At 43.6% G+C, this 12,804-nt stretch overlaps 1 protein-coding gene across 2 annotated transcripts in view; it reads left to right on the top strand.

Annotated features, from left to right (window-relative positions):
* Positions 1-12,804, top strand: part of plxna4 (plexin A4) — a 205,050-nt gene that overhangs the window by 176,772 nt on the left and 15,474 nt on the right. For both annotated transcript variants that reach the window (XM_047575065.1, XM_047575064.1), the window contains exons 23-27: positions 5,029-5,095; positions 5,826-5,972; positions 6,883-7,042; positions 10,365-10,468; positions 12,628-12,727. In XM_047575065.1, coding sequence (XP_047431021.1) covers positions 5,029-5,095; positions 5,826-5,972; positions 6,883-7,042; positions 10,365-10,468; positions 12,628-12,727 — 578 coding nt within the window. The remainder of the gene's footprint in view (positions 1-5,028; positions 5,096-5,825; positions 5,973-6,882; positions 7,043-10,364; positions 10,469-12,627; positions 12,728-12,804) is intronic.

The following is a 12,804-nucleotide window of genomic DNA, read 5'->3' on the forward strand; positions in this document are numbered from 1 at the left end:
TTAAATTCTTCTGAGGTGATTATGTCAACTCTTTACTACAAGGGATTGGATACGCTGCTCTGTTCTCTATCTATGTATCATGTTTGGATTAACTCTCGTGACCTTGAATTACTGGCTCTGTCTCAGAAACACTGGAGTGCATTGGCATGCATGTCATTAGCAAAAAAGAATTAAGATTAATTAGGAGTGAATCCAATTTCAAATAGCTCAAGAGGGAAGAAATACTTATTTATGACAAAGGGGAAAAAGTGACTCTGTGAAAAGCTTGCACCCAGGCGCAATCACAATCCTCCCTTGGATGTGTAGTCGAAGCTTTAATGGCATGCACTTGAACACAGCACTGTATGTGATTATGCTTCCTGCCTGCGGTGTTTGGTAAATGTGATGATTATAGTTACTTGAGTAAACCATTTTCCTCACAGCTGTTGTGTATGCGTGTGGCGTGTTGCATGCACGTCCGTGCATATGCGCGCATAGTATTAACCGTTGTTCTGCTCGGGGGTTGTCAATCAAGCCTCGACACCCCCAGATTATTTCACAGGCATGTCATAAATTAAGCTGTCTGTCTCGTTTCGGTTCTGGCTAAGAACATGCTCGCGTTGTCTGCCAGTAAAGACAAACACAACAAGGATGTGCAGGCGGGGTTTGAAATTAATGCCGTTCGCCCTGTCGTCCGCAAGACACTGGGCATATTCACCTCATGAAAGCCTGTTTAGATTCGGCTTGGTGATGCAGTGAGAGATTATTGCTGTCTGGGCAGGAGGCATGATTAATTGCAGCCAGAGCTCACCAAGTATGATGCAGCCACTAAACAATGGAGTAACTGCTGATCCTGGCGGTAGATACAAGATTGTGCGCGCAGCAGAGACAGGGAGAGGTGGTCAAGGACAATGGAGGCACTTAAAGCTGTGTCACCTAGTGAGGAACGCTGACTACTGAGGCGTGGAGTCAAGTTGTGACATCAGCTCTGTGATCACTCTGCTGATGTTTCACCAAAGCCTTGCATGTGCAGTTCGTGCAGATATACTGGATTAGTCGGGGGAAAAAACTAATAATTCTGCGTGAGAGAAAAGGGAGAACGGATGCCACTACATTCAGCTGGCACTGAACGACAGCACATGTTTACAACAAATCTACGCCCAGTTTGATTTCCCATTGGTCGCACACACACAATTCTGATGGGCACTGATCAGACCGTCGTCTTCTCATTCCTCCTCCTCGGATGCGCTTATTAGTTCTTCAACAACCCAGCATGCATTTCAGATGTGATGAGGCAGTCTGAACGAGCCGTGCCACCCTGCAGTGTGGGCTGACTGGTGTGTCCTTGGATAGCAGCTGAAAATAGCCCAGATATATAGGCACGAGGCTGTGAAGTGGAAGCTTGGAAGTCGCTCCCCCTCTGTCGTTCTCCGCCGCTTAATTTGTTGTCTTTTTTTTTTTCCTTTTGCCACGCTTGCTCATTTTCAGTGTCATTCTCCTCCACTACCTACCCACCTACTCTGCCCTGCTCTCTCCTGTTTATCTCCAGTCCCGAAGCTTGTGCAACACCTCCACTATCTTTATCGCTCTCTTCCTCCCCTATATTCACTGCCTCAATCTATATCCTCAGCTCTTCCTCCACCCCCCCGCCCCTCTGTTTTCTTGATTGCTAAATCAATGCTTAAAGTGCGTGAGCAGGGTGTCTCTGGCACAGCATCTGAGCACGGCTACCCACTGCCTCCTCTTCCAAGAAATCTCTGTGCGTACGTGTGTGTGTCCTTTTTCCTCTCCCCTCACACACACAACACACATCCTTCCATCTGTCCCATCTCAACCTGTGCTGAAGCACAAGCACCAGGCAGGCTAACTAACGAGAGCCTTCCACAACCATCTGTCGCATTCCTCGCCGCATTCTACTCCCTTTAACTCCTCTCTCTGCTCCATTCCTTCGTCTCCCACTTGCCGCCCCACGCCGCCTTCCCTCTTCCTTCCCATCATGCAGTTAAACAGCTTTCCTCTGGCCTTAAGTTTTGTTTGGCTACAGTTGATGCGTCAGAATAGCAGTTTTGATTTTGGTCAGGAGATGAACCCTCAATATGTGCTCATCAAAACATTGCTTTGATTCCAGCATGAACAACCTATCATTACACAGGTCTGAAAGCCCACTTAAATGGCTATAATCTCTGTTGGAATAAAATGTATGCTAGCGTTGTTGGCGGCCGTATGTCAGCAAGCAGAGGGCTGTCCATCACCCTGGAACAGCTGACACATAGTTGACCAGTCTTTCTCACCCAGTCTAGAGAAACAGTGGGAAATGTGAGTCAAACCAGGCTAGATGCAGTTCCTCTTTGTTTGAGAAATTTAATTTCTCTGATTTTACATGTTTCATGTTCATTTTTTTTAACATAATATAATGATTTAAAGACATGTAGCATAGCATATATCTACACATACTTTCCTTAATGATGAGTCAGTGAACTTAACATTAAGCTACACCCTATCCCTTTACTAAATACGTTGGATTCATGGAAGAAATTTAAATATATATATATAGCAACCCTCTGCAGTGCCTTCGTGGACCCCCAAGGCATTATATGATTCAAACAACACAGCCAACATCAGATAGCAAAGAAAAAATATTAAAAATCAGGCGACCCCAACAACTTATTTTTTAACTGTGTGCCAACTTTGATTACTCAAGAACAATACCGCTTAGAATGATTCTGACCTTTGTGAGAGAAACGTCAGAGTCTTGGCTTTGAAAAGAGACCGAGATCATGCATGAGCTCCAAAATATTCATGAACAGCATTCAGTTTACTTTGGGTATGTCCCAAATAGGTGTTTTTTGTTTGTTTCGTGTTTTTGCAAAAAAGGAACAATACGAGGTTAGCAGGCGTCTCGCACGATATAGTGTTTTCCCGGAGGATTCTGGTAAACAGACAAATGACTGCCTTCTATTGTGGTGGATGTTTATCACTTCTTTTTCATGGTATAACGATGTGTGTGGAAGATATTAGCAAATAAAGGAAGGTGAGATTTGGAAGGGTGTTATCAATTATTCTGTTATTCTGTTGGAGAAGAAGATCTAAAGGAGGAGGAGGAGGCTGGAGATTAGCTGCACATCAACCTATAAAAAGGCATCATTAGCAAAGATAAGCCGTAGGTTGTTCACTTATATCATTACATGTGGCCAACCAAAATATTAAATGTGGTTAAGTGCTGATTCTTATTCACACTCGCTCTGTAATGAGGAGGAACTAAACACTGCCAGGGCCCCTCTGCTCCAGATCATTCTCAGCGTCCACTGCCCCTCTGAATGGCTGCCAAGTAGCCAGCCGGACCATGCCAAAGCGCCACAGCACATTTCAGTGCATTAACCCAAACATAGGCTGTGCTGTGTTTTGAAAATCAGCCGAGAAGAGGTTTGAAGAACATTGTTTGGAAGTTGTAATACCAAACGCTAATGTTAGATGTTAAAGCAGTCATGTCACAATCCATTTTTTATCCCCGCTCCCCATAGGGTGTGCTGTGATTGAGATTGGAGGCCGTGCCAAGACTTCTTATTACTGAAGGGTTAGCAACCGCTGCCAGGCGTCCTCACACACACACATGCAAAAAGTCAGCATGCAGAATCCTTTCTCAATACATACATGGAGGAATTCGTTTGTGCTTTTTGCCTGCTAGCCGTAAAACGAGACTCGCACAAAAACACTATATTTATTGGACGCAAGGAAAAGGAAGGGAAGTTTAAGACGAAGAAAAGGGAAAGCCGGACTCAGCTGAGCCATTTATCCTTTTTTCTTTTCTTCACCTCCTCTTTTCACCATCCTCCTTTCATCCCTTTAATAGACGGGCTACATTTGTGAAAAGGGAGTGGATTTGGAAGTGTGTATGATTACAGGATCCAGAATGGGGCAGCCGGAGGGAGGGAGGGAGGGAGGGAAGACAGACAGCAAGGACACATGAAAGAAAAGATGAAAAGTGACCTCGCTGACCCTTGGATCCGTGGACGGAGGAAGGGCGAGAGAGGCGGCGAAATAAAAGCGGAGGCGCAGTGTGAGACAGGAAGTTAATCCCCCCCAGGTGTTGTGCCAGCGTTGACAGGGGGTACCAGACCAGCCCACTGGCACAACAGACATTATGCCCCCTCCCTCGCGCCTCAGTGTGGAGCCCCTTTAAGAGGCTGTCTGAATGGCGAGGGGTGGGAGGACTGCAGGTGGCAGCTGAAACACTGGCGACAAACTACACACACACACACACGCACACACAAGCGGGCACAATGGACACTAATCCTGAAATATTGATGCCTATGGTAGATGCTCATTGAAAACAGAGGCAGGGCTGTGTGTTTGAGGTGTTCTGACAGATTACCCACACACCCCTGCTGCTGGCCAAGAGGGCCGCTGTCAAAGGATATCGGATCCTTGCCTCTCCTCCGTCTCCCCTCGCCACCGCCACCGCTGTTGTTATTATGTATTCATATTAGTCATTCACATGGGATCACTCACGCTGTTGGACCAGGTCAACACGTACACAAAAATGCAGACACACACACACACACGCACCATTTTGCCACACCAGTGGAGCATGGATGCCAGCCGGAGAAAGAGAGGGAGATGTATTCATTCACTTTCTATTGTGCCCGGATCGAGTGTTAGTCCAGTGAATAGGCAAGGGAGCGCTTGATAATGAGGCCAGTGTTATTACAGAGCCGCTCCAGCCCCTAACGACATCAATCCACTGGGATCAAATAAAGGCTTTTAATTGCTTTGCCTCATATTAAAATCCCCGCTGCTGTAGACAAGCTGCCCTTGGCGTGCCTGAGCATAAAAGCCAGCTGAAAGATCGCCTGAAAGGCCATCGTATAGCATGTGCAGAGCCACTTTCAGTTCATGTCTTTGCAATTATGTTTGTGTAGCGAAAGCCTTTTCATTAGCGGCAGCTATCATTTTTAGCGGAATATTTGACAATGGTGTTGAATATTTATGACGGTAATGAGAGCGCGGGGGGGATCGTGTGTTCAGCGTTTTGTTTCTGTCTATTTGCAGGACCGAGTCCGTGGCAGAGAAAATGCTGACCAACTGGTTTACGTTCCTCCTCTACAAGTTCCTGAAGGTAACTCTCCACAAGTAGTTTAGTTTCAGCACATGATTAAGAAACAAGTAAATCTGCGGATGTATGAATGAAACAACAGCATATATACATGTTTGATATGAATATATTGTAAATGTATTTTCTTGTAATATTCAAAACCTACTCATCTATCCCAACTACCAAATATTCATCATTACTTTAAGTATTCGTTTTCCTCTTTTACCTAGAAAGTGCACTGGCATGCCGTTGCACCGTTGCAGAGGTGTACCTTTTACTTCATAGGACACCCAGTGTTCACTAAAAGCAAAACCCCTACTCCTTTCTACCCCTCGAGTCCAGAAAATATCCCAATCATCCTGTTTTTCTCCTCCATCTCACCACTCATCCATTTAACTGCAGCTGGAAGGAGAAAATATAAACAATGATAAATGGCCAATCTCCCCTGTTTGATAAACAGCAGTGTTGTTTGAGGGAAGATGAGGGCGACTTCAAGAGTCTTTTATGGCATTTTTCACTGTTTATCCATAAAACCCCCATCTTCATCTCAGCAAACTTTAAATATTGATAGGTGGCACAATTTTCTTTAATTTAAGGCAACAATAGAGTTTGGTACATGGCTCGCTCAGAAACTTTTGAAGCAAGGCAGTCTGGGAAATCAGCACAAAAATTGTATCGCATTTTAGCTATTTTTGTTGTTATACGTTAATGAGCTGAGTGAAGAAATGGCCTTAAACTTCCCTTTTCGTTGCAGGAGTGTGCAGGCGAGCCTCTCTTCTCCCTCTTCTGTGCCATCAAGCAGCAGATGGAGAAAGGCCCCATTGACTCCATCACAGGAGAGGCACGCTACTCGCTTAGTGAAGACAAGCTCATCAGACAACAGATTGACTACAAGACGCTGGTGAGGGGTTCACCTGCCCAGGGGTCCAAGGGCTTCAAAAGGGACACTTAATATGCTTTCCGGGATGAGATGAAAGAAACGGGGTGGTTACGGGTGGTTGGTCATGAGATGTGACACAAAGATGTCTTTGTATCGCTTGACATGCACGACGCACGGGAGCGGCGACCTCACTTCCTGTTGCGATCGGAGTTGTCAGGGAGAGCGGAGCTTTAGCAGTAGGAGGGAGAACTTTGCATAAATGTGCCTGCACAAGAAAGACGATGGCGCTTTCTCTTTGTGGAACCTTTCGGAATTTATTTCCCAAATCTGTTCATTGTCTCTACAGCCCTTTTTTTTCCTGTTTGTTTATCATCTTGAATTTTATGCACTGTATAATATAGACATTTAGGACCATAAGAATATAGAAGACATTTGCTCTCATTTATGTAATGTGCACTTGTCCTCATCTTGTAATTCAGTTATGTCCACCAACACCCAAAGGCTGCACTGAAAGAACTGAAGACTATGATGATAATATTACAATTAGCAGTTTTAGTGCTCATCAGTTCAGGTAGCACATTACTATATCGTTTCAAGCTCTGAGGATAGAGCAGTTTCCATAGTGAATGGTCTTTTCTTTTCCTACAACTCTCTCACAGGCCCTTTGGCAAGCACAACGTTATTGCAGTTCTGCTGAACAGCAATCCACAGTGCAATCAAGACTGTTAGCATAAAACACAAAAATATCTTCTCTGATGAGCTCAAGTGTGAATTAAATACGGCACAATATGTATCCTTTGCATTAAATCTGTTTGTTTCCTTACATATATATTCCAAGAAAACATTTCCCTCATGTAAAAAGATAAAAGCAAATACAGATAGATTCTCTGGCAGCTTGATCCTCACAAACCTGTGCATATTTTTCCTACAGGTGGTGAACTGCATACACCCAGAGAATGAGAAGAGCCCTGAGATCCAAGTTAAGGTGCTAAACTGTGACACCATCAGCCAGGTGAAGGAGAAGATACTGGACGCCATCTACAAGAACGTCCCACATTCACACCGCCTAAAAGCTTCTGACATGGACCTAGGTATGAATCTTTGCCTTGTTATACAACAAATAGTAATCTAACTGGCTGTGAAAATGTTTTGCCAAGGTGCAGGTATTTCTTTTTTTTCTTTTTGATAATGGGTTATGTACAGTGTAGGATTGAAGATGATGAGAAATCGAGCTCCCACACATTCCCGCAGTCGCTGCGCATTTAGTCTTAACTCTTCTATCCATGCCGTGCTTCCTATCCATGCGCCTGGAGGGAAAAGGTTGAACTTAGACATCCATTGATTTTTAGAAAGGCTTCCCCACTCCACCCGGCCCTTCCTAAAAAGTACAAGAATTCTTCGATAAAGAGAAGTAGCTTTCTTTCCGAGCTCAGGAGACTTGACTTCCTGGCTCTGTCGGCTCAGATGTCTGAGATTGGTCTCTCTGCTCCCCATTCTACCTATCGATCGACTCTCTTGTCGACCAGCGTCTGAGTCAGATGATTGATCAGCTAATCAATCGGGACACTCAGTGATCTCTTTTCGACAAAGTCTTTCTTTCTTCCAATTCTTTCTTTCTTCAAGTCCTTCCTTCTTGCATCCCATCTGTCCTGCCTGTCTTCCTTATATCTTTATCTCATTCCTTCTTCATTCTCCATTTCCATCCTTCTTTCCTTCCTTTGTCTCAATATTATGCAAACATGAATGCATGTGTGCATAATATTGTTATCCTTGATTGTCAGCCTCACCACTCCACCCTGTGTTTTTTATGGTTTAATATCACCAGATGGATTTTCTTAGCCCCAGTTGTGAGTTGGTAATAGCATATTTATAACCAACCCCTGATCTGAGATGGGCTGAGTGCACACCATAGGGATTCAGTCCGTGAGATAGCTAAGTGAAAAGATTGGTTTAGCCTTTTGACAAGACTCCTGGATGAAATTGTTTTATGGTCCCCTTTGGGCGGGATATGTTGTTCTATTATTGTTTTATTACGAAGGGGAATTGAAAATTGGAGTTCGCCAGCCACTTGCTCTGTATGAGTGTGATTGTGAGTGTAAGAGGGAGAATGAGTAAACGCTCATGAGAGGACATGTGTGAGGAGTTATGCATTATTTTCATTGCTGTGTTTATAGTATTTAACGTGAGACCTTCAACTAGGGCGTCGCAAAATCTTTGGTTGATTGGACATTTTTTATATATTTTTTTTTAGTTTGGCCCCACAAATTTAAATATTTTTCAACACATTTTAGTAAAGGGATAAGGGATAGCTTAATATTGAATAAAAAATTCTAATATTGTATATTTAAAAATAGCACTAGGCTGAGTTTAATATGGAACACATATAGTAGGTAGGGGGTCCCTACTTAATCTCTCCATCAGTTGATGGAAAAACGTTCAAGACCCCTGGTCTAAGAGCACATGTTTGACTTATCCTTTCACACCTATCGTTTTTTTTGTGTTGTTGTTTTTTACTTGCAAGTAATGGAACAGTTTTTTTTATTATTATCATTTCTTACACACACTCCCACATGTATACACGGTATCTGCAATGTCTGATACGTATATCCAGATGGTGTCAGGAAAGTACTGAGGCGGATTGGCTTGAGTATTGTTTTTAAGTCCAATATCTTTCCATTTGAATTCCCCCGCCGATCACCAGCGAAGATCGAGTCCAAGAACAAAGAAGCTGGCCTTGTGTGTCATTGTGTTTATGTTGCCACAGGCAAATGTGTGTCATTGCATCTCTGTGGATTAAACAGTCACCTTCAGTCTTTCTCTCTACCATCAGCATCCGTTCACACCCAGAGCTCTATGTTCATAAAAGAAGCCCCGACTCCCACACGGAGCGGGTCTTTCTTTGTTATTGGAAACTACTAGATTGGGGAATAAAGCTGATGTTAATTTGCTCAGGTTTTACACCAACTTTATTTATTCCATCCCGCCTTTCTTTTTGGTTTTCCAATTGTTTACTGAGCCGTGGCTGCGGATAGGCACTCATTTGCATCTTTATAAGAAGACGTACTGTATGGACAAAAAAAACGACAGGAGAATCTTTATTTCCTGCAGATTTTTCAGATGCTAACACAATTCGGGGCGATCCTCCAAAGACAGGCCTCATCATGCACCGCGGTGATTGCCGCTTTGTTTTCCTGTTTGTGATCCGAATAAGAGATGACAGTGGCCGACGCAATTGGGAAGCACAGCGAGGAGCGCAGACACAATAACGTATTCATAAAGCCCATGATGTCTGCAAAAAGAATAGAGGAATCATCTGCCTGTTTGTTTTCAAGATGGCTTTCCCTTTTCACTTATGATAATGCTGCTGGGGCATTGTGAGACGTTTCTATCAAAGCTTTTGTTTTGTTTTGTGCTGAGGTTGCGCTGATGTGGAAGTCCTGGTGCATACGTGGGATAGACGTAATTTGCTTACATGGTAATGTAAATGCCTTCCTGTTGTGTTTATGAAAGACACTGTCATGTGCACTGGAAGTACCTTGTTGAAGATTATACAAATCAGATGAACAGCGGTGTTGCTGTCATTTTGTCTACTTTCTAGGTTCTCTCTTTACAGTTGTGTTCTTCTTCTACAAAATAATAAGAGCAGCTGGACATGAGGTGTGGAGCTGTATTGGGGGGTGGTCGGGGGGTTGACAAGGGGCCTTCGGAGACTAGAACATAAAGGCTGGCGCTGCAGATGGAAAAGGATGCGTACAAGCCTTGGGCGTGCAGCTGTAATCACGCTCATCGATTGGACTGGCAAGAGAGATGGAAAGGAGCAAAGAGGGAGAGCTTCATTATAAAATGAGTAGAGCGGGTGATTCATTTAACTCGCCATTTGTTACTGTCTCGCATGTGAGCCTTTTCTCTTTCAGTCCTACGTCTGTTTTCCCCTCTGTTTGACCCCCAGTCAAAAGATATTTGTGTAGATTTATTTTCCTCTTTTTGATTCTATTCAGTCCTTTCATGGCAGCTCTGAAGAGAGCAAAGAATAAACTTAAAAGATCAAAAAGAGGATAGGAATAACTTATTTTCTGGCGGGCTGATCAGAGTAACGTGGAGCTTTTTTTGGAGAGAGGGGGGTTGGCGTTTTTTATCTTTTTATGTTGATTTTTTTTTTTTTTCTTGTTCTCATCTAAAAACTACAAACGGAAGTTAGTATTACAAACTAACCTTTATCAAATCCCTGGGGGGAATTAGTTTGCTGCACATGCCACCAGCACACATCATGTGATTAACAGAAGCAATAAAAAAAAAAGATGTAGAAGTGGAGCTATTAGAAGTTGTAGCATGTATTAATTGCCACCACAAAAACAACCTAAGGAGTACAGTTGATCATTTAAACTGATCTTCTCCCTTTGCTTTCGTTTCCAGAATGGCGTCAGGGTCGGGGACAGCGCATGATCCTGCAGGATGAGGACGTCACCACGAAGATTGAAGGTGACTGGAAGAGGCTGAACATGCTGGCCCATTATCAGGTAAGGAACTTTGATAAAAAAAAAAGTGTCTCACCACAAGTTATCCATCAGAGCACAGGTGAAGACAGTGACCACCAACAAAGAAGTAATCGCTTGTGTGTACCGAGGTAAAGGGAGAGCTCGAGATAAAATCAGATGCTCAAGTGTCATCTTCTTGAATTAATCAGTGTTTTGTACACATGTGGAGCTGATAGCACAAAGAATGGACTGAATAGTTATTTTTTTTCTGTGACAAAGAAACAAATATCTGCAGGTGTTTGCACCACATGAGGACTGACTGTCCATCCATCCACGCACAATGAGTTTGAACAGACAAACAGACTGCGCTTTGTCAATACGGTGTTAATCATTCCAGCAGCTAAACAAGTAGCGGCTTTCGCCTTCCGAGCGCGGCTTGCGCATTGCCTAAATTAAATGTCAGCGGCGGCAAGTGTCAACAGGCTGGGAGTGCGAGGCGTGGGTGGAATGGATTAGGGAGCTGATTCGAATAGGAGATAAGATAATGAAGACAGAAGTTAATTCATTTTTCTGGCTGGGGAATAAGGGCACCTTCTCCTTGACAGACCAAAATAAAAAAAAAAAAAATAGAAAAGAAAACACTCCCATCCACATGGAAATTGTCAAGAGGCTACGCAAAGTGCGAGAAAGGGGAGGGCTCACGGCAAAGCTTCAGTCAATACTTCCACGCTCCTCGCTCTTGTGTCCATGACTTTATTTCACTGAAATGGTGCAGCGAGGGTTAAACCCATAAATCATTCTGCGGGATATCTTGTCACTTTACTAATCAAAAACATTGATGCACTCTATTGATTGATGTCACGGTGAAAATCCCAGATGGGCTGCTAAATTTGGTCCCGGGATGTCCTCCAGACATTCTATACAAGTATTGTTTGTCTTATCAGAAGCTAATATGACAAACCAGACACACTGAATGGAATCACGCGCCATCCTTTAATGCACTAATCTGGTCTGATGTGCCACCAGCCAAACACCCCCACTCACTCAGCTCTCAGATTTAGTATGACAGTTGGTGTTACAAATCAAGTGAAAAGTAAGATTTCTTGTCCAGGAAATAATCACATAGAGGGAAAAAAAATGTCATTTTTCATATCTAATCTTTTCGTCCTATTATGAGGTCTTTCTCTCCGCCTCCTCTCTTTCAGGAAACTGCGCTCTGATTTCTGCTTTTATTCCCCAAATGTTATTTCCTCCAACGCCACTCCCCCTTTTCACATTTCATTATGTTCCGCTGCGCTTTGCTCGTCTTATATCGATTCAACATATGAGAGGGGTGATCAGGGAGAATACTTGAGGGTGTTAAAGGAGAGATGAGGGGGCTCCCCCACAAAGGAATAACAAGATCTTCCCTGTGGGCCTCCTGCTTACAATCATATAAACATATTATGCATAAGACGCAGATTGAGTGACTGGGTAAAATAATGACACAATCTTAATAATGCTGTAGCTCACACACACACATGCATACGCACAAAAACACACATATGTGGACTAAAGCCCTCTGGTCTTATCTACCCACGCTATGATAAAGATCACTTCAATTAACCCTGTCTTACCCTGCAGCATGGGTAGCCCGATTATGCAGAATAGGTGATGTGCGTGTGTCTGTGTGTGTGTGTGCATGACTGGGACAGACTCCATCCCAGTTGCGTTAATTGAATCCTGTTTGGCTGACTGGAGAAGGAGGAGGAGGAGTGCACGATTGACTCGTTCGTTCATTTACACACTTATTTACACATAGACCAACACAGACACACATTATTTGATGCCGCACATCTTCCCGCATACGCACTCAAACACATACACCACCCTAGAGGGGAAGTATTATTGAATAGAGACTGTGAGACCTCCCATCTCACACAGGCCCGTACAATGCTCTGCTAAACCCTCCCTCCCCCTGTCAGTCATCATATGAATGTGCGGGTTGAACAGAGCACATAAGGGTAATAAGATATTCTCCGTTTACTCGCATTAAGCCACAATGAATGGAGGGAAATATAGGAAATGACACAGACGCGAATGATGAATGTTTTTTCTGATCCGTTGTGTTTGAAATGAAAGGAAATAACAGAAATCTCTGCGAATGGCTATTGTTTTCGAGAGTCGTTTGCATAATACTGTATATGTGTGTGTGTTTCCAGGTGCCTGATAATGCAGTGATGGCCCTGGTTCCCAAACAAGTCACAGCCTACAATTCAGTGAACAACTCCACTGTGTCACGGACTTCTGCAAGTAAATATGGTGAGTGGCCGTGCCTCTGTAGATCTGCAAGTTTTAATGCTGTTTAAATGTTGTTACCATGCGTCCTCGTATGGGGA

Source organism: Mugil cephalus, chromosome 22 (assembly GCF_022458985.1).
Source record: "Mugil cephalus isolate CIBA_MC_2020 chromosome 22, CIBA_Mcephalus_1.1, whole genome shotgun sequence".
Lineage (NCBI taxonomy): Eukaryota > Metazoa > Chordata > Actinopteri > Mugiliformes > Mugilidae > Mugil > Mugil cephalus.